The 19,364-nt window shown below is 46.0% G+C and overlaps 1 protein-coding gene across 2 annotated transcripts in view; it reads right to left on the bottom strand.

Annotated features, from left to right (window-relative positions):
- The window catches only part of SFXN5 (sideroflexin 5), a 129,664-nt gene that overhangs the window by 27,180 nt on the left and 83,120 nt on the right, over nt 1-19,364 (bottom strand). The window contains exon 11 of one of the 2 annotated variants that reach the window (XM_049785084.1): nt 1,282-1,397. The exons of the other annotated variant lie outside the window; for it this stretch is intronic. Within the exon in view, the coding sequence (XP_049641041.1) occupies nt 1,282-1,397 (116 nt within the window). The remainder of the gene's footprint in view (nt 1-1,281; nt 1,398-19,364) is intronic. 2 annotated transcript variants of the gene reach the window in all.

Raw genomic sequence — 19,364 nt, 5'->3', positions numbered from 1 at the left:
GCTCAGGATGCCAAGGGAGGAGCCTCTGGAATCTGCTTTGGCTTGTCTGTCTGTCTTTCTGGCATTCCTTAAAGAGATGTGGGAGACAGGCCCCTCTTGGCTCTGGGCCAGGGCTGCCTTGCTTTGTCAGGGGTTGGGGGATGCATATACTGCCTCCTGCAGTCTACACAGTTCTGCCTGGGCCTTGCCCTGGGGCACCCTCCAAACTCTCAGTGGGGACCACTGGAGGCAAGGCCTGGGCCTGCTGTTGAAGAGTCCTTTCAGCTCCCTGCGCTTCCAGCCCTCAGAGAAGACTCCAGGAAGGGCCGTGGCAGCATCTTCGTCCAGATGACGGGAACTGGCTCAGCACAGCCAGGGCTGCAGAGAAACCAGTGCCTGCTGCCTAGGACAGGAGGAGCGAGGTTCGCTGGCTTCCCCCCAGAAAGTCAGGGCCACAGGGCCAACATGGGCGGGGTGGTGAGGAGGTTGGAGCCAGGGAAGACATGGGAATATTTCCCCACTGAAGTGGAAGAGCCCTTCTCCCAAGAATGTGGGTTCTTCACTCTGATTCCCAGGAAGACCATGGAGCACAGCTCTCAATCTCCAGGGCCAGGGAGAACTGAGAAGGCCAAGGCCTTGCCCCATCCCTTTGCAGCCCCTCACAACCCTTGGGCAGGTCTTCATTGGCCCTGAGACCAGTGTATGTGTGGGAAGATCATGGTGAGGGGGGGGTCTTCATCCCCAAAGCCACCATGAAGGCTGTGAGTGTGGGGAGGACAGATGCATGTACAGATAGCGGACAGAGGAGTGGACGTGTGAGTTTTAATCCTAGTCACTGGCGGTGAGCCTACTGATAGTAGACAGTGAGGTTCGTTTGGTGGGGAGGACAAGAAAGACCTCACCAGGCCTCCCTTGCAGGCCACAAGGGCTCCTGAGGAACCACCTCAGGTGCCTGTTAGTGCAAGTTCCCGGCTGCCTCTTTCCCCCTTCCCAGGGGACACAGGGCCCTAGGAGCAGGTGCTGGTTTCTGGGGAGGGGAGGGTTTTTTTTTAGGGGGGGGGGATCCCTCTGCTCTTGCCAATTAACAGATCAGAGAAGCATACCCTGAGGGACGGGGTAAGAGATGGAGACAGGAGGGAGCAGGATGTTTGGGGGAGGGGGTGTCTCTGAGGATAGGCAAAGCTGTCCTTGAAGAACTGAGGGTAGATTGAGGAGAACTAAGAGCACCAAGCAAGGCTGCTAAGGAATGAAACAGTCCCCTCCCCCAACTCTGCTGGCCTGCCCAGCGGACCCCAGACCCACGTGTCTGGCTGCGATCCTGGAGGAGCCCACGAGGTTGCCGTCACTGTCCAGGACGTCGATCCCTTCCTCCAGTTCCCCGTAGCGCATCAGGACCACGTTGCAGATGTTGGCACTGGCTGGAGAAGGGGAGTGGGCAGTGAGGGGAGCAATAGTGAGGGCAGAGAAGACCCCTGGTCCTCCACTGGCCGCAGCCAGTGGACAAAGTGGAAGCAGTTAGTCAGTGTTCTGAGTATAGCACAGAAGCTAGGCCCAGAAGCCTATCAGCAGGCAAAGGCGAAGCGTAATGGGGAACACCAGTCAGGGCTCTGTGGGCCCACAGTCACCAGCCTGCTTCTTCCCTTTCTGATGCTCCATCACCAGTGGCTCAGCCTCTGGCATTGCCTTTCTGGCCAGCCCCTAGAAATGCCTGCACTCCAGACCCGCACCCAACCCTCGCTCTGCAGAATGATTCGAGCTCCAACAGCAGGTGCCAGAGCAGGCAGGAACCTCAGTGCTCCCCCGAGCCGCCCCCTCATCAGATGTGTGGAAAACTGAACCTGGGGTGAAGGGAGCTTCACTGAGGTCCCACAGCAAAGTGGGACTGATCTAGGAGTCGCCCACTACCTCATCCAGGGGAACCCCGAGCTGGGACGGCCGGGGAGAGAGTGGCAGGCAGAGCTAAACCATCGGCACCCTTGTCTCCAAGGGTGTGGGCTTTCTTTTTGGCTGTGCCTCTCCCCATTTCAGCTGTAATTATGGGGACCTGGGACTAGCAGAGGGTTTCTGGTTCCTTACTAAGCATAGATGTTAGAGTTTGGTGGGGGGGCTCCACCAGGGATAAGCAGTACAGGGGTCTTCTTTTCTGGATTCACATGACTGGGGCTGGGGCAAATACTGACCTTGCCTGAACTCCAGTCCTGAATCAGGATAAAAGTGGGGGGCTTGGGGGTGGTGGGTGGGTGGGGAGTGGGGGTGACAAATGTGGAACCCGCTGCTTCACTCCTCCCCCAAAAGCGCCTTGCTGTGTTTAAAGTTTTAATTTTTGCTAATTAATGTCAATTAATTTTGTATAATGAGTGTTTAATTTTGGGGAGTGTGTGAGCCTGGGAGCGACTGCAGTTCTGGGCTGTGAACACTGATTAGCATCAACACCTGCTGCTTCCCCACTCCCTCCAGGCTGGGGGGGCACCAGGGTTTGGGGAGCTGGAGGGTGGTGGGCCTGTGGGCAGGTGGAGTGGGAGGAAGCCCGCAGATGCTCCCGGCGCTAGAGCCAAGACCGGGGAGCAGAGGGGTCAGGGCCCTTGCAGCTGGGGCGTAGTGGGGTCCTGTCGATGAGCTGAGTGAGCCCGGGGGTTTCTGGGCCTCCATCTCCTGTCTCAATGAAGTGGGGAGGTGGAATCAACAGAGGGGAAGACTGAGATGCTCTGCAGTCTTGGGAGAAGAAAGGCAGGAGACCCAACACGGATTTTAAATGCATTTGCAGCACATATGTGCCGCCTCTGAGAGACTCACATGCCACCATGAGACACTTACCCGCCACGACCTGCTCGAGATGGCTTGTCTCACCCAGACCTCTCCCCCAGGGCCATTTTGCCAGGACACATCCTAGAACAGGACTTGGGGGTGGAGGTTGCTACTGACAGGTTGTGTGCAGAGACCATTAATGCTGTCAAACCCCTTGCGATGTACAGGAACCCGCCCCCCCCCCCTTAAGAATCACCAGGCCTCACAAGCCAGCAGTGCTGAATTAGAGAAACCCTCATGCTAGACACATCCAGGGATGGACAGAATTAGTTGACTCTGGGACAAAAGGAGAAGTTGCTGGGGGACTGGGTTTCCATTTCAGTTCCACTTTGGTCCCAACCCAGATTGCGTCTTTCCCTTTTCATCTTCAGAGATAAATTGGGATCAGGCCCTGGTCGGCCCAGGGCTCAGGGAGGGGGCAGGGCCCCCAGACTGATCTTGCAAAATTGGCTTCTGGTCTCTGTGTTAGAGACATACCCTCTAGTGGTGACAGGAGGCACTTCGGTCCCAAGCTCCAGTGCCTTGTAATGGGGGTGGGGGTGGAGAAGAGGAGAGTTGTAGGGTGTAAGGAGGGTTGATTTCCAAGAGACTCAACAGAGCCATGGGAGAGGATACTGGGGTTAAAATACCCAAAATTAATCATTTCTTGCCATCAGAACCCCCTTTTCGCTACCTCCTCACCATCCCATAAAAGATGTGAGTAATCATGTAGTTGAGGAAATAAGCATGCCACCTCCCTCTGTGCCCTGGAACTGCAGTTCTCTGGTTTGTAGTGGTGGTGGTGGTGGTGGGGGGCAGGGGTAACTGCTCTGGGTGGATCCACCAAGTCTCTGGGAATTGGCAGGATCCATCAGAGGCAACCTCTTCCCCCAAGCCCAGACCCAGACAGGCTGGCTGGGCCAACTCTAACCCACATGCACACATGTGTAGGAAACAAAGAGAAGCCACCTGAACCAGAGGTGTTGGTTAGGCAGCCCCAAGCTTGTGGAGGGTCTCATTTAGCTCATGGATTCTGCAAACTCCAGATGCGAAATGCAGCCACAGCAGGGCAGGGCAGAACTTAAGTTCCAAAACAAAACTGCCTGAGACAAAGGAGAAAGCAGGTGGGATGGGACCGCCCAGCTTGCCTCCTTGCCTGCAACCATCTAAGGACACTGTGCAGTGGAGACACCCTTCTCTCCTCCAAGATGCCAGGAAACACCCCACCCCCCCAAAACCCTAAAAACCAGTTCAGCACTGAGGCAACTCTGAGACTCTACCCTGTAATGCCCACAGTTCCAGAGTTCCTCCTGCCCATTCAAAGGTGCTCCGTTTCTGTTGACTGCTCATGGCTGTCCCTTCAGCTCAGAAAAGGCTAAAAACATCACTCCTGCTGCTGCACTGGAACAAGAACATTGGCCCATTCAACACTACAGTCTTGTCCAACACTGTCTGCAGATTCCCTTTCAGATTCTCCCAGCCAGAGTTTTCTTATCCCGCTCCTAGCAAGTCCAGCTTCTGTGATAAGACATAGGGCACCAAAGCAAGTGAGTGAGAGAGAGAGAGAGAGAGAGAGAGAGAGAGAGAGAGAGAGAGAGAGAGAGAGAGAGAGAGAGAGAATGAGAGAAATAGAAAGTCCACGGATCTCCTTTCGCGAACACCAGCAAGAAATATTATTGACAGTATCAGCAGGTTAATTAAGCAGCCTGTTAGTGATAATGTTAAGAAAGCTGGCGCATTTTCAACTCAGATTGACACCATTCAAGACTCAGGCATAACTGATGTTGGAGCAGCGATACTGGGAGATGTTACAGGATAGTGGGGAGAGGAGAGGAGAGGAGAAGAGAGGAAAGGGGAGAGAGAGAGAGAGAGAGAGAGAGAGAGAGAGAGAGAGAGAGAGAGAGAGAGAGAGAGAGAGCTCATTTCACACTGATGGCAAGCTCAGTGTCAAGTCCTGAGGAAAATATGCACTTGACTGCTACAGATGTTCTCACATCAGACCCATCGTGATGCAGAATCACGCAGATTGTGAACAGCTAATGAAGCACTGTGTAAAGGGGACAGTGCAGGGAAGAAGAAAGAGCAGTAGATAGGAAGCCAAATGCGCAAGAGAATTCTCAAAAGAAGGCCAGGAGGGGAGCTTGTCCTGATCTCCCACAGGGGCAGATGCAGAGATGGAGATGGATGGAGGAAACCATCTGACATCTGACTGAAGGTGGGAGTTGGTGCTGCGGAAGCTATATGGGCGAGTCCCTGGGATCAGATCCCTCTCAGGGGAGCAGTCTGATGGACTTTTCGGTTAAGGAAAATAAGCCCTACTGGCCCATGAGGTGTTTCCTCATATATTAATGGTTAAAAAAGCATGATGTGCCTTACAGCAGGAACTCACACTCTGTGCCTGTGTGAACTTGGCCGTGCACACAGGTCACGTTCTCATCAAGTGTCACCTCAGCCTCCCAAGGCAATCCACAGGCCCTTGAACTTAAACTTGGATTGTTAATTGTTGCCTAAAACATCTTTTTAAAACTTAGACTATAATGGAGCACGGACACAAAGTCATTGTGCATGCAGAAGATCGTCTGCCAGCAACCAGGCAATGCAATTAAAGGCAGCAGAAATTGCCAAACCATAGATAGCTATCCTAAAGAAATGCTTGCCCATATGCACAAAGAGACATTTACAAGGATGTTAATTATAGCACTGTTTGTAAGAGCAAATAATTAGAAACAACCTAAATGTCCACGATTAGGGAACTCACACGGGAAGATCTCCAAATCAAACTTATGTTAAAAAAAAAGCTTCTGAATATGTCCGGGGTGCTTACTGCATGTAAAACCCTGTAATTGGCATACATACATCTGTGTGTGTAGAAATCCACAGGTAATGTTTTGACAGGCCTACACCTCACAGAGAAGTCCCCTGGGGAAAGGAACCAATTTGGAAATTAAGAGTTGGTAAAGGACTTCTGTTTTCTAGCTAAAAAAAATTTTTGGGTACTGTTTGCATGTTTACAATAAAGATATACTATGTTATTTGTCTTAAAAAGTGAAGAGAAATCACCAAACTGCATAAAATAGACCATAAAATCTTTAAAGTCAAGGGGCCAGGCTGTAGCTTAATGGTAGATCATTTTTCTAATAAAAGAAGATAAAACAAATAATCAAAAAACAAAGTAAGCTGAGCGGATGGGTGTGACCTATCTATGAGCCCTACACTTGGGCATCTAGATATCAGAATCTTCCTAAAGAAGCTGGTGAACTTCGGGAATACTTTTTTCCTTGAAATAACAAAAAAAAAAGGGGGGGGGGGCTTGAACAGCAGATAGGGCGTTTGCCTTACACATGGCTGACCCAGGTTCAATTTCCCCCATATGGTCTCCCAAGTCCACCAGGAGTAATTTCTGAGATAGAACTAGGAATAATCCCCAAGCACTGCTAGGTGTAGCCCAAAACAACAACAACAAAAGAAATAAAAGAAATAATAACTGTAATCAAATAGAAAATCCAGACCAAAATCCTTCTACTGCTCTTTTATGTACTTTCCAATTATATTGTTCATTTTTATTTATTTTTGCAGTATCTGAGATAAAAGCTGGAACCTTACTATGTGGGGGTCTTTCACTGGACCACATCCATAGTCCCTTTACTGTCTATTTTAAAGGAACTAAAAACAGTACAAATTAGATGCAGGAACTACAAAAAAGTAATTGTGGATCTGATACTGTGTTTAGCAACCAATACCCCCCAAAAATTAAAAAATATGATGGCTTATACTCAAACACTGTGCCAGTAAAGATAGTGAATATGATTAAAGGTGCACACGAATACTCACTAATTCATGAAATATAGTCCTCTCCTTTTCTGTAAGACTGTTCTATCAATGCCTCTTATAAATGAATCATGCTAGAACCGAGAAACATGACTTCAATATCTGTTTGAACCATGTTATAAAAAATGAGAAACTGGGGATCAGAGCAACAGTACAGCAAGTATGGCACTTGCCATGATACAGCTAACCACATTTTGATCCCCAATGTCTCAAGCCTGCAGGAGTGATTCCTGAGCACCAACTCAAAAATAAAGCCTGAGCACTGTTGGCTATGGCCCCCAAAACATTTAAAAAGATGTGGAAAACTTTGAGGATTAGGGGACCTACCTAATGGTAGGAAGCTTGCCATAAAGAGCAGAGAGTGCAGTTAGAGTAGAGAAGGGTCTACTATGAAAGGAACATGCATGGTACCCCTTCATTGGCAGTAGTGCAGACCACAATGTCAAAAAAAGGAGAGAGAGAGAAAGAGAGAGAAAATGAGAATGCCTGCCCCAAAGCCAAGTAGGGGAGGGTCTGTGGGAGAAGAGAAGGCATCAGGGAGGATGAGAGGGAAATTGAGGCATTGATCGTGATAAATGCACAATGGTGAAGGTTGTTGTACACTGTATGACTATAACTCAATCATGAACAACTTTATCTGTGAAAAAAAATACTGAAATATGAACAACCTTATAACCATGATGTTCAAATAAAACAAAACTCAATAGAAAAGAAATGGGGGGGGGCAGAGAGATAGCATGGAGGTAGGGCATTTGCCTTGCATGCAGAAGGACGGTGGTTCGAATCCTGGCATCCCATATGGTCCCCCGAGCCTGCCAGGAGCGATTTCTAAGCATAGAGCCAGGAGTAACCCTTGAGCACTGCCAGGTGTGACCCAAAAACAAACAAACAAAAAACAAAAACAAAAAAAAAAGAGAAAGAAAAGAAATGGGAAACTATAAAATTCATTGATTATATATGACAAACAGGGTTATTACTATAAATCTATTATAGATGGTCATGTTGGCTTCTAATAGCTTATGCTGTTATCCCTCCAAGTTATTGTAAAATTGTAAAAATTTTACCCTTGCAGGTGACTGATTTACAAAGGACAAATGACTGGTCCTGGCTATGTGCGAGTCTGCTCAGGACTTCTGGGAAAGACGCTGGTAGTTCCTCTGGTCCTGGAGTAGCAGTGGATGTGGAGGTCACACATGAAGTTGCTGCTGCCTCCTTACAACCAGAAAGGGAACTTCAATAATGAGGACAAAATTCTTAAGAACAGGGGAGGGAAGAAAGAGTCCTGGACAGTTTGCCTTGGACTTGAGCTTTTAAAATATTACATTCCTTTATCATTTGAGCTGCTTTGAGTCTGTTACTTTCAATCATAGACATCTGTAAGATATATAGAGATTAAAAATTATCAATAAAATGATAAAAATCTAGGAAAATATTTGAGTAGGAATTCATAGAACTATTCTAAGTATTAGTGAATTTGAACTCTTACCAGTAATCAAATGGATTTTTCAAATCTTTAAAAAAAAGTCACTCTTCAGGGGGGTTTTAACATATCTTGAAGACTAATCCCCAACGACTGAGTATTTTACTCTAGACCCATGGCTTGTTTTCTCATAGTGTGGATGATGGCTTCTTTCATAAAGGTTCATATTCTGTCAAGTAAGCACTCCTTTCCTCTCTGGTCTGATTTTTTTTGTTTTTGTTTTTGTTTGTTTGTTTGTTTTTGGGTTACACCTGGAAGTGCTCAGAGGTTATTCCTGGCTCCACGCTCAGAAATCGCTCCTGGCAGGCTCAGGGGACCATATGGGATGCTGGGATTCGAACCAATGACCTTCTGATGAAAGGCAAACACCTTACCTCTATGCTTTGTCTCTGGCCCCTCTGGTATGGTTCTGTATCAAATAAAAGAGTTTGCCCTGGGTCTGGGGCGATGGCTCAATGGAAGTGCTTTGTGTGTGGGAGGGATCTCAGGTTCCAATCTCTATTTTTATTTTTATATTACTACTTTTTTTCTTTTCTCTTATTTTTAATTAATTTTTTGATAAAAATGGCAACTAGGGCCTCTTGCAGACAATGCATATTATGAGCACCTGAGCCATATCTCCAAACCTTGCATTTATTTTAAAAGCTTCTTAGTAGTTAGTTGTTTGAAAAATCCATGCCCTACAGAAACTACTCACGGGCTCATGAGGATGTATGAAGGGTTGTTTGGTGCGGGACCATGTATAATAATGAGAAACAGGAAACAACTGAACCCAAAGTAATCAACTGTGGAATGCTATAGCAGCTGAAAAGAATGTCCGTGTGTTAAGATGGAAAAAAAAGTCTCAAAAGCATAATGGAGAGCAGGCTCTAAAAGGATAGGTTATAGAAGATACAGTTAATCTGCAACTTAAAAAACACACAAACATATAAAAAACACACACACAAACAATACAGTTTCTGTCTGTGGTACACATAGAAAAGATACAATATAATACCTAAAGGGGTAGAAGACTAAATGAACAATCATCCCAGGAGAGGACAAGGAGACCACAGTCAAGATGGGGTCCTAGTCACCGAGTTCTTTAGGTATAGCTACAATTTTATTTTTCTATAGTTTTCTGTGAGTTGGAAATAACATCTCATACTTTTTAAAGAAACAGTAACAGACTAAATTATGTGGCAGTTAAAAAGGATAGATTGGAATATAAGGACATCCAAAATATACTGAGGTTAAAGTAGCTTACAAAACGGTACATACAGGAGGATCTCATCTATATGAAATATATTCATAGACGTAAGTCTTATGAATATTTATAAGTCTATTCATATACCTTAATAAGTAGCTGCATATAGACTCCTGTTTTATTTTATTTATTTTCTTAATTTTTTTTTTTTGCCACATCAAGCTTACTCCTACTGGGGCTTGGGATGCTACATGTGATGCTAGGGATCAAACCCGGGTCAGCTGTATGTAAGGCAAATGCCCTACCTGCTATACTATAGCTCCAGTTCCTTATTTCTATTTTATACAGTACAGAGACCTCACATAGGCAAGGGTTCATACACATACATTTATATATTTTTAACTTATCCTGGTTTGTAGGATATGCCCAGCAGTGCTCAGGGACTACTTCTTGCAAGGTTCTTTCGGGGTGGGGTGGGGCTGCTGGTTTGAGCCACACCCAGGGTTACTCAGGACTTATATTTTTGGCTCTGCACTTAGGGGTCATTCCTGGAAGTGGTGCTGGGAATCAACCTGGGTCAGCTACCGCCCTGAACCGTTTTTATTAAACCAAAATTATAAATAGTCCTGATAGGCAGAAAAGTTGAGCTTCCATAACTTCCAGCACTAATGGACATGGGAAAAGTCACTTCTCTCTAATTCCATTTCTCTCTTTCTCTCTTCTATTTTTTAGGCAACATGAACCAGGTAAATGATAAATAGTGTATTTCCTCACAATCCTTGACTCTTAGCTTAATCTTCTCTCCAGGAGTATGCTCCATGAAGCCAGGTCTTTATGCCCCGCCAGAATAAGTAGCTGTGTATGTACAACATCTCTGTCTCTCTATCTTCGTCTCTGTCTCTGTCTGTCTGTCTGTCTGTCTCTCTCACTCTCTCTCTCTCTCTCTCTCTCTCTCTCTCTCTCTCTCTCACACACACACACACACACACACACACACACACACACACACACACACACACACACACACCCCAAGCCAGAATAGCCCCCTTTGCTTTTAGAAGAGTGATTATCTTCAGACGAAGATGCATGCCTTAATGTATGCCTGCTTTTGCGACATTCCCCATTACTCTGCCTGGGCTGCAGTGCAATGTAGCAGATTTTCTTTTAAATAGCTTGAGAATTTGAGGAGAGTTTCTCAACCCATATCAAAGTGTCACAAACTCAGGGTGGGAAATTTTTGGATTAAAGAAACATCGGCTTGTAAATCTAGGTGTAGGCTGATTCTGAAGTTCAGAATCTCTTAATAAAAAAGATTCTTGCTAACACATTCATCTTTTGGAAAGCTCCTTGTCACAGCTTCTCCCTAGTCCAAGAGTCTTCAGTGGTTTCCCCATTAGCCCCAAGAGAAAGCTCAAATTCCAAGCTAATGTCAAGGCCCTAGCAGGCCTGCTCCTCTCACATTCATTAGCCTCCACCCTGTCTTCTCTGTTTCTGGGTCTCCAGCACCAGAAAATCCTCAGACCAGCAGGCCATTTGCTCAGCAGCATGGGCCAACTTCCCACCATGTGCCAGGTCTGGGGAAACTAGCAGAAGTAGGTCATCTTCACTTCTCACTCCACAGATTTCTGAGGCCCCACAGATTTCTGGGTCCATGTGCTCCTCAGACACTTCTGGCCAGCAGGGGTCAAAAGTCCATTCCCATAACAGACCAGCAGATTTTCAAGAAGGTTCTGTTCCTGTTAGGCTCATATTGATCAGCACCATCCCTGACATGTGGAGTACTGGCTAGCTAAGCAGACTCCTTTGTCCTGGACACTCTAGAAATGCACCCTAGATTAATGAGGCTCTCCCAGGCCCATTCTGAGCTCAGAGCCCCATGCTCTTCTTGTCCTTCATCAGAACACTTTGGCTAAAGCATGTGGCAGTGCTTGCATGTTGCATTTTGGGTGAACAGCAAGCCTGACATGAACCTTGTGAGAGCACTTCAGGTGCCGAAACTTTCGTCTGTGAACTCCTCATCACTGCCAAGAGCTTGGCCCACCTCTTTGTGATGAAATCCATGTGCCACCTTAACCATGGCAGTGACTAGTGGATGGAGAGGAGACTGAAGATAGAGCTTAGGACATGCTACTGTGTATTTCCCTCATGCTGGCCTGACCCCACAGCCCCCCAGCTTCATGCAACCTCATGCAAGCCGGGGGTGAGGGGTTGGCAGGTGAGCCCTGGGGCTGCCTCTGACTCTGGCCACCAGTGCAGATCCCCTCTTCTCCAGATCCAAGCCAGAGATATTGGAGAAGGTGTCTCGGATGGCTGGTAAATGGGGGCCTGAGAGGTCACCCACCCCACCTCCCAACAGAAAGAATGATTGTGATAGCAGCACAGATAAGGAAGTCAACTCCCAATCTAATGGATGAACCCTGCCCCCCAAAGATATCTAAGTATGACAGAACCTGGCCAGTGGTGTTATCAGGGTGTGAGTGAGCTAGTAAATGGCATTTTCACACCACTGTCCTAAAAACACTCATTTGAACATCATGTCAAACACCAGATGTGTGCCAGGAATAGAGGGGGCCTGGGTTGGGGGCAGGGTTTGTGATGACGACTGCAATCCAGTCCCTATCTTGGGATTGCATGATCTGATTTAAGAAACAGCTCAGAAAAAAAAATATATATCCCAGGAGGTCTGAGTTCTGATGCAGACTGGGACTAACAGGGAGAGCCTCCTGGAGAAGACAGGGTCTGAATAGATCCTAAAGAATAGGTTGGATTCCTGGTAATCCCTGAGCTGGCAGCTGAGTGGGTAGAGAAGTAGGGGTAAGTAGCTCCCCCAGGCAAGCAGGGCAAAGTACAGAGGCCTGAGGCCCTCTGGAAAGGGCAGGACAAGGATATGGGATTTGCCATAGCTGCCCATGGGTACTTTGCATGGGTGAGCACAGCAGCGTCATCAAGAAAGGATTTGGGGACACCCACTCAGTGTCTGAAGGGAGGGAGAGGAAATCCCTCCTTCCTGAAGCTCAGAAGACCCCACTACCTTTAATTCCAGAGAAGGAGGCTGGGGTTGAACCCCTGGGGCCTGGGTATACTGCTGCAGAGTAAGAAGGTGAGAACTTTGGTCTAGTCCATTGTGTTGATACACCAGTTTCTTTCTTTCTTTCTTTTTCTTTCTTTCTTTCTTTCTTTCTTTCTTTCTTTCTTTCTTTCTTTCTTTCTTTCTTTCTTTCTTTCTTTCTTTCTTTCTTTCTTTCTTTCTTTCTTTCTTTCTTTCTTTCTTTCTCTCTTTCTCTTTCTTTCTTTCTTTCTTTCTTTCTCTCTTTCTTTCTTTCTTTCTTTTCTCTCTTTTCTCTCTCTTTCTTTCTCTTTCTTTCTTTCTTCTTTCTTTCTCCTCTCTTTCTTTCTTTCTTTCTTTCTTTCTTTCTTTCTTTCTTTCTTTCTTTCTTTCTTTCTTTCTTTCTTTCTTTCTTCTCTTTCTTTCTTCTCTTTCTTTCTTTCTTTCTTTCTTTCTTTCTTTCTTTCTTTCTTTCTTTCTTTCTTTCTTCTTCTCTTTCTTTCTTTCTTTCTTTCTTTCTTTCTTTCTTTCTTTCTTTCTTTCTTTCTTTCTCTTTCTTTCTTTCTTTCTTTCTTTCTTTCTTTCTTTCTTTCTCTCTTTCTCTCTTTCTTTCTTTCTTTCTTTCTTTTCTCTCTCTCTTTCTTTTCTCTCTCTTTCTTTCTCTTTCTTTCTTTCTTCTCTTTCTTTCTCCTCTCTTTCTTTCTTTCTTTCTTTCTTTCTTTCTTTCTTTCTTTCTTTCTTTCTTTCTTTCTTTCTTTCTTTCTTTCTTTCTTTCTTTCTTCTCTTTCTTTCTTTCTTTCTTTCTTTTTCTTTCTTTCTTTCTTTCTTTCTTTCTTTCTTTCTTTCTTTCTTTCTTTCTTTCTTTCTTTCTTTCTTTCTTTCTCTCTTTCTCTCTTTCTTTCCTCTCTCTCTCTTTCTTTTCTCTCTCTTTCTTTCTCTCTCTTTCTTTCTTTCTTCTCTTTCTTTCTCCTCTCTTTCTTTCTTTCTTTCTTTCTTTCTTTCTTTCTTTCTTTCTTTCTTTCTTTCTTTCTTTCTTTCTTTCTTTCTTTCTTTTTTTCTTTCTTTCTTCTCTTTCTTTCTCTCTCTCTTCCTTTCTTTCTTCTCTCTCTTTCTTTCTTTTTTTTGATTGAATATTTTGTGATCTTTAATTTTTTAAATAATTTTATTGTGACCAAAGTGAATTATGAATCTTTCACAGTAATATTTAAGGTACATAGTGACAACGAATCAGGGCCATTCCCACCACCAGTGTTGTCTTCCCTCCATTCCTGTTCCCAGCATGCATCCCATATCTCCCTCCTTTGTCTCACGGACTGCTAGTGTAACTGGTCCCCTCTGTGTATAGCTTGTTGTAGATTGAGTATCGAGTCTGTTGTTGTTGACTTAGGTTTAGTGTATAAGTCTGATCATTTTTTATGTCTACTCAATGTTCATATGACTGTTTGGTCCTGGTACCAGCCATATTTTTCCCCCTTCAATTTATGAGGCAGAATAAGATGATTTAAGTTATGTGGTTCTGTTTAAAAAAAAAGGAAGAAAGAAAAAATACAGGGAGGAGTTTGTCTAGAGGTTATAAATATCAATTTAAAAGAAGAAAGGGAAAAAAGAAGAAAAACATAACAAAAAATATACCAGTTTCTTTATCCACTCATCTCATCTGTTCTCAGACACGTGGGGTATTCCCAGATTCTGGTTATTGTGAATAGTGCTGTAATGAACATAGGAGTGCAAATCCCTTCCTGCAATGGGGTATTATGTAGCTATTAGGAAAAAATGAAAATCTGCTTCACATGATTGTATATGGAGAGTTTTATACAGAGTAAAATGAAGTCAGAGGAGAGGAATAGATATAAAATGAGCACACTAATTTTTGGGAAATAAAAAGTATGTTAACAATACACAAAAACTATAAAGATGAGGGCCAGGAGGGGACCATTCCATGGTAGAAAGCTTGCCACAAAGAGTGTGGGAGTGTAGTTAAGGCAGAGAAGGGATCACTAGACAATGATAGTTAGAAATTATCGCTCTGGACAAGAACTGGGTACTGAAAAGAGGTAGAATGATATGTATGATACTCCTTCAGCAACAATATTGCAAACCACAGTGTCTAAAAGGAAAAGAGGGAGAATTAGAGAAAGACCAAGTGAGAGAGAGGGGAGGCAAGGGGTAAGGTAGAGAAGGCAGGAGGGAAACTGGGGACATTGGTGGTGGGAAACTGTATGACTGAAGCTCAATCATGAACAACTCTGTTGTAACTGTATCTTACAGTGATTCAATTTAAAAATTGTTTAAACAAGGCAGAGAGATAATAGCACAGCAGTAGGGTGTTTGCCTTGCATGCAGGGACAAATCCGGGTTTGATTCTTGGCATCCCATATGGTCCCCTGAGCCTACCAGGAGCAATTCTGAGTGCAGAACCAGGAGTAACCCCAGAGAGTTGCTGGATGTGACCCAAAAACCAAAAAAAAAAAAAAAATTATTTAAAAAAGAGCAATGGAACTGATAGGGAATCAATAGTGTCAAGAGCCATGTGGTGTATGGAGTTTGTACATATGTGTGTGTGTGTTGTGTGTGTGTAGAGTTTTGGGGGAAGGACTTGCCCCCAAAGAGTTCCTTAGAAGGGGCTCAAAGCCAAGATAATCTTTCTGCAACTCACTGAAACGTGCAGTGACCCATGAACAGTACAGGAAGTGAGCCATGCGCACCCCCAACACAGCCTAGACAAGATGTCTACTAGTCACATGGGCCTCCTGCTCCCATGGATTCAGGCTGGCAGTTTGGGGTGACCTTGGGCTCCTGCCTCACCCCTCCTCCATATTCACAGAGCCTGAGGCCCAGCTTCATAGATGTGCTTGCCAGGTGACACATGGGGTCCCCAAGCTCAGCCCCTGCCCTAACCTTGGTGTGCCTAGTTTTCTCACCAGTGGCCTGCCGTGGCCCCTGAGACCTGATGTCCCCCACCTCCCTCAAGGCTGCCTGTGGTGCTACCTCGCCAGGAACAAGCTCAGCTCTGGAGACTGGTAGCTGGGCCCGGGGCTGTGCATTTTTCCAGCGTCTCCTCTCTTGACCTTTAATTACACTGTTTGCCCAGTTCCCTCAGCCATTAGCCTCCTCCTCACAGCAGCCACACATCAATTACTGGAGGCCTGCTCTGAGCTCGAGCTCCTGAACACAATTAAGCGTGACAGTCCACAAATAAGAAAGAACTGAAGAATTAATTAAGGTCTAAACAAATTAATTACTAGTCCCCAATCGATTCTGATGCCAACACACATGCTCCTGGGCTCACCGTCTTGCCTACCATTTCCACGTATAAATAGAAACTGAGAGCTCCCACATGATTACTGCGAGGCCAGGGCACAGCCGCCTCACAGCCACTGACGGGAGAAGATGCTGTGGGAGCGGCCTTGGGGCCTCCCACGTAATCAGCCCACGCGAGGATGTGTGGACACACAGAGACACAGGCATACACACAAGACACACACATACAAATGTGCACAAAACGCACGTATACACATACACACAGAGATGCACACGCATGCACAGCCCAGGATGGGAGACTAGCAATGAACCTGGAGTCTGGGGAGGCTGGGCTTTGGCCAGCTCAAGATGAGTTGCAGGGCCAGAGAGATAGCATGGATGTAGGGCATTTGCCTTGCATGCAGAAGGACGGTGGTTCGTTTCCCGGCATCCCATATGGTCCCTCGAGCCTGCCAGGAGCAATATTTGAGCTCATCGCCAGGAGTAGCCCCTGAGCGTCACTGGTATGCGCCCCCCCCCCCCAAAAAAAAAAAACAACCAAAAAATCATATACTGACTTTTCAGTGAAAATGAACCAGTGAATTTTTATTTGTTAGTTTCTTTTCTTGGCTTAAGAAAATTTGTTTGGTTTTGGTTTTTGGTTTTTGGGTCACACCCAGCAGTGCTCAGAGGTTACTCCTGGCTCTAGGCTCAGAAATCACTCCTGGGGCTGGAGAGATAGCATGGAGGTAAGGCATTTGCCTTGCATGCAGAAGGTCATTGGTTCGAATCCCGGCATCCCATATAGTCTCCCGAGCCTGCCAGGAGTGATTTCTGAGCGTAGAGCCAGGAGGAATCCCTGAGCACTGCCGGGTGTGACCCAAAAATCAAAAATAAATTCATATACACTCTCACATACTCTCACAGCCACACTCGCACACACTCCAGGTACACAAGAAACAGACTACTAGTTAAACAAGGTCTGAGTCCATTTCTCAGTGGCCTGAAAAGTGACCTGGTAGGATCAGGCCCAGCCTATTGTGGAAATCAGTGCAGAGTGATGACCACATGTAAACATTGTCATACGCAGCAGGTCTTAGAGATGCTTAAACAGGAGCAATCAAGGACAAAGAAGAGGGGCCACGTTCAGGGTCAGCCAGGGGACTTTTGAATTGTGGATGGGGAGGGACTTCAGCCCACAGCATGCTTGTATGGATCTGGAAAGTCAGTGCCCAATACAGACGATCCTGGCTAATAACTTGGGGGTCTGTGGGAGGAAAGTCTGTACATGCTGGAGGAAAAACAAGGGGGTGGGGTGGGAAGGCAAGCACACAGGTACTCAGTTAGGGTGTGGAAGCCAGCCTGATAGGATTGCTTCTCTCTAGATTCGAGGGAGTTAGGACCACTGGGGCTATCAGCCATGCTGGGCACCACCTATAAAATTGGCCAGGGATGCCAGTGACTGACTATGAGAGAGGGCTGTGGAAGTTTCCTCAGTAAGAAGGCAGGCAAAGGCTAAGGCTGGAGCCCAGAGATGGGTAAGTGTTTACTTCTGACAGCTCAAAAAGTGGGTACAAAGAGGGTCAAACCTCACTTCTCTGAAGGAGCATAGAGTTAAGAACTTTCCAAGGTCACTCAGCAAGATGGCTGGCAGAGCTGGGTTGCACAGGCCCGGTGAGGCAGGCTGGAAAGGACCTTCTTTAAAGTCTGGTCAAGGACAGATAAGCTCCTCAGGGCCCCAAATCCGGGTTCAAGGTAGCTGGCCTCTTGGCAACGTTGCACTTGACTCTCCAGCCCAGGTCAGGGGAGAACAACTGCCTCTCTGGATGGAATCTGTATTCACTCAACTTGGTGCCTTAACAAAGTTGGATCTAAAGAGTTACTGCCCTCATTAAGGGTCAGAGCAGGAATAGCTGGGAGGGAGTTCATTAAAAGTGTGGGGTTGCTATAGCAATTATCGGGGTTGGCTGAGCTGGTGGGTTGGTTCAGGGAGTTGATTAGCTTCTGGGCCTTGGGGCAGGTACAGTTCCCCAGGAATAATCTCCCCTTTCTCACAGGGTTTGGGCACTTCAAAGCACTTTCCACTGAACGGAGTCTGGTCTCTGGCCTCATTTGATCCTCTCTGCTTGCATTGTAGGCAGCCCCATTGTACAGATGGGGAAGTTGAGATCTAGAAGTGAAGAATGGGGCTGGGACCAAGAGCCTAACTCTTCAAGTTCTTCCTGGGCTGGTTCTCAACTTTGTCCTCCGGTATTATCTGTGGAATTCAGGTCATGTTTATTGTTATTGTTATTAATATACATTTGGTTTTTTTTTTTAGGGTGGGTATCATACTTTACTTAGTGCTTATTCCTGACTCTGTGCTCTGAGTTCCTAGCAATGCTTAGGGACTCTAGAGTGGGCTGCATATAAAGGCAAGTGCCTTTACCTTTGTACTATCTTTCTCAATTTTCATTGAGAGAAATTGTACTATTTCTCAATTTTTCAAAATAGCATTGATTTATAATATATAATAGGTTTCTGGGGTATGGCCTTATAAATCAATATCAGTATCTATTACATTTTGGTTGGTATCAGAAGTCTCATTTTCTCCTATCACCAAATCGTTTTTTTTTTTTTTTTTTTTTTTTTTTTTGGTTTTTGGGTCACACCCAGCAATGCTCAGGGGTTACTCCTGGCTCTAGGCTCAGAAATCACTCCTGGCAGGTTCGGGGGACCATATGGGATGTCTAACCACCATCATTCTGCATGCAAGGCAAATGCCTTACCTCCATGCTATCTCTTGGCTCCCACCATATCTTTTTTTTTTTTTTTTTTTGTGGTTTTTGGGTCACACCCGGCAGTGCTCAGGGGTTATTCCTGGCTCCAGGCTCAGAAATTGCTCCTGGCAGGCACGGGGACCATATGGGGCACCAGGATTCAAACCGATGACCTCCCGCATGAAAGGTAAATGCCTTACCTCCATGTTATCTCTCCGGCCCCCCACCATATCTTTTTAATTAAAAAAAAAAAAAACCGGGCCCAGAGAGATAGCATAGAGGCGTTTGCCTTGCAAGAGCCGATCCAGGACCAAAGGTGGTTGGTTCGAATCCCGGTGTCCCATATGGTCCCCCGTGCCTGCCAGGAGCTATTTATGAGCGACAGCCAGGAGTAACCCCTGAGCACCGCCGGGTGTGGCCCAAACCCCAAAAAGAAAAAAGAAAAACCCGACAATAAAGTCTCCCCTGTAGTACCCTCTCCCCAAGCAAGGTATAGGCTTGAGAGCCAGGCTGGCAGGTCAGGAAGTGACAACACATGCCTCACCTGTGCAAGGCCTGGGACAGCCTCCTCCCCTGCATTGTATGACCCCACCCCATTTCTTGCCCTATCATCAATAGGCCCCAGAGCAATTAGGGAGGAAAGGGAGGGAGGGTTAGAAACCAGGCCAGGCTTTATAACATCTAATGTGAGCTCAGAGCAACAAGACCAGCCAAGACTGTGAAGGCAGGTGAAGTCCTTCTGCACCGGAGTGTGCCCACAATACCTACAAGGCGTGGAGGCACCCCAAAACCATCTACTACACCTAAAGTTATAACATTGAAGTGATATTTTAGGATCACAGACAGAAGAGCTCCTAACAATACTCAGGGGACCTTGTGGCACTAGGGATAAGTCCAGGGCTCTTGCATGTGTTTTAGCTTGTTGGGTGCCCCTACCCACATCCTTGCAGAAGTTTTGAGCCTTTATTTGTGCCAGGAACTTGTCTGGTAGCCTGGCGAGGTCTCTGTAACCCTCTGAATAATGTTTCTAAATGCATAAAACATGATTCACAGGATTACAGA

The sequence above is a fragment of the Suncus etruscus genome, chromosome 12 (genome assembly GCF_024139225.1).
Source record: "Suncus etruscus isolate mSunEtr1 chromosome 12, mSunEtr1.pri.cur, whole genome shotgun sequence".
Taxonomy (NCBI): domain Eukaryota; kingdom Metazoa; phylum Chordata; class Mammalia; order Eulipotyphla; family Soricidae; genus Suncus; species Suncus etruscus.
Note: the sequence above shows the minus strand (reverse complement) of the source record. Positions and strands in the feature narration are given on the sequence as shown.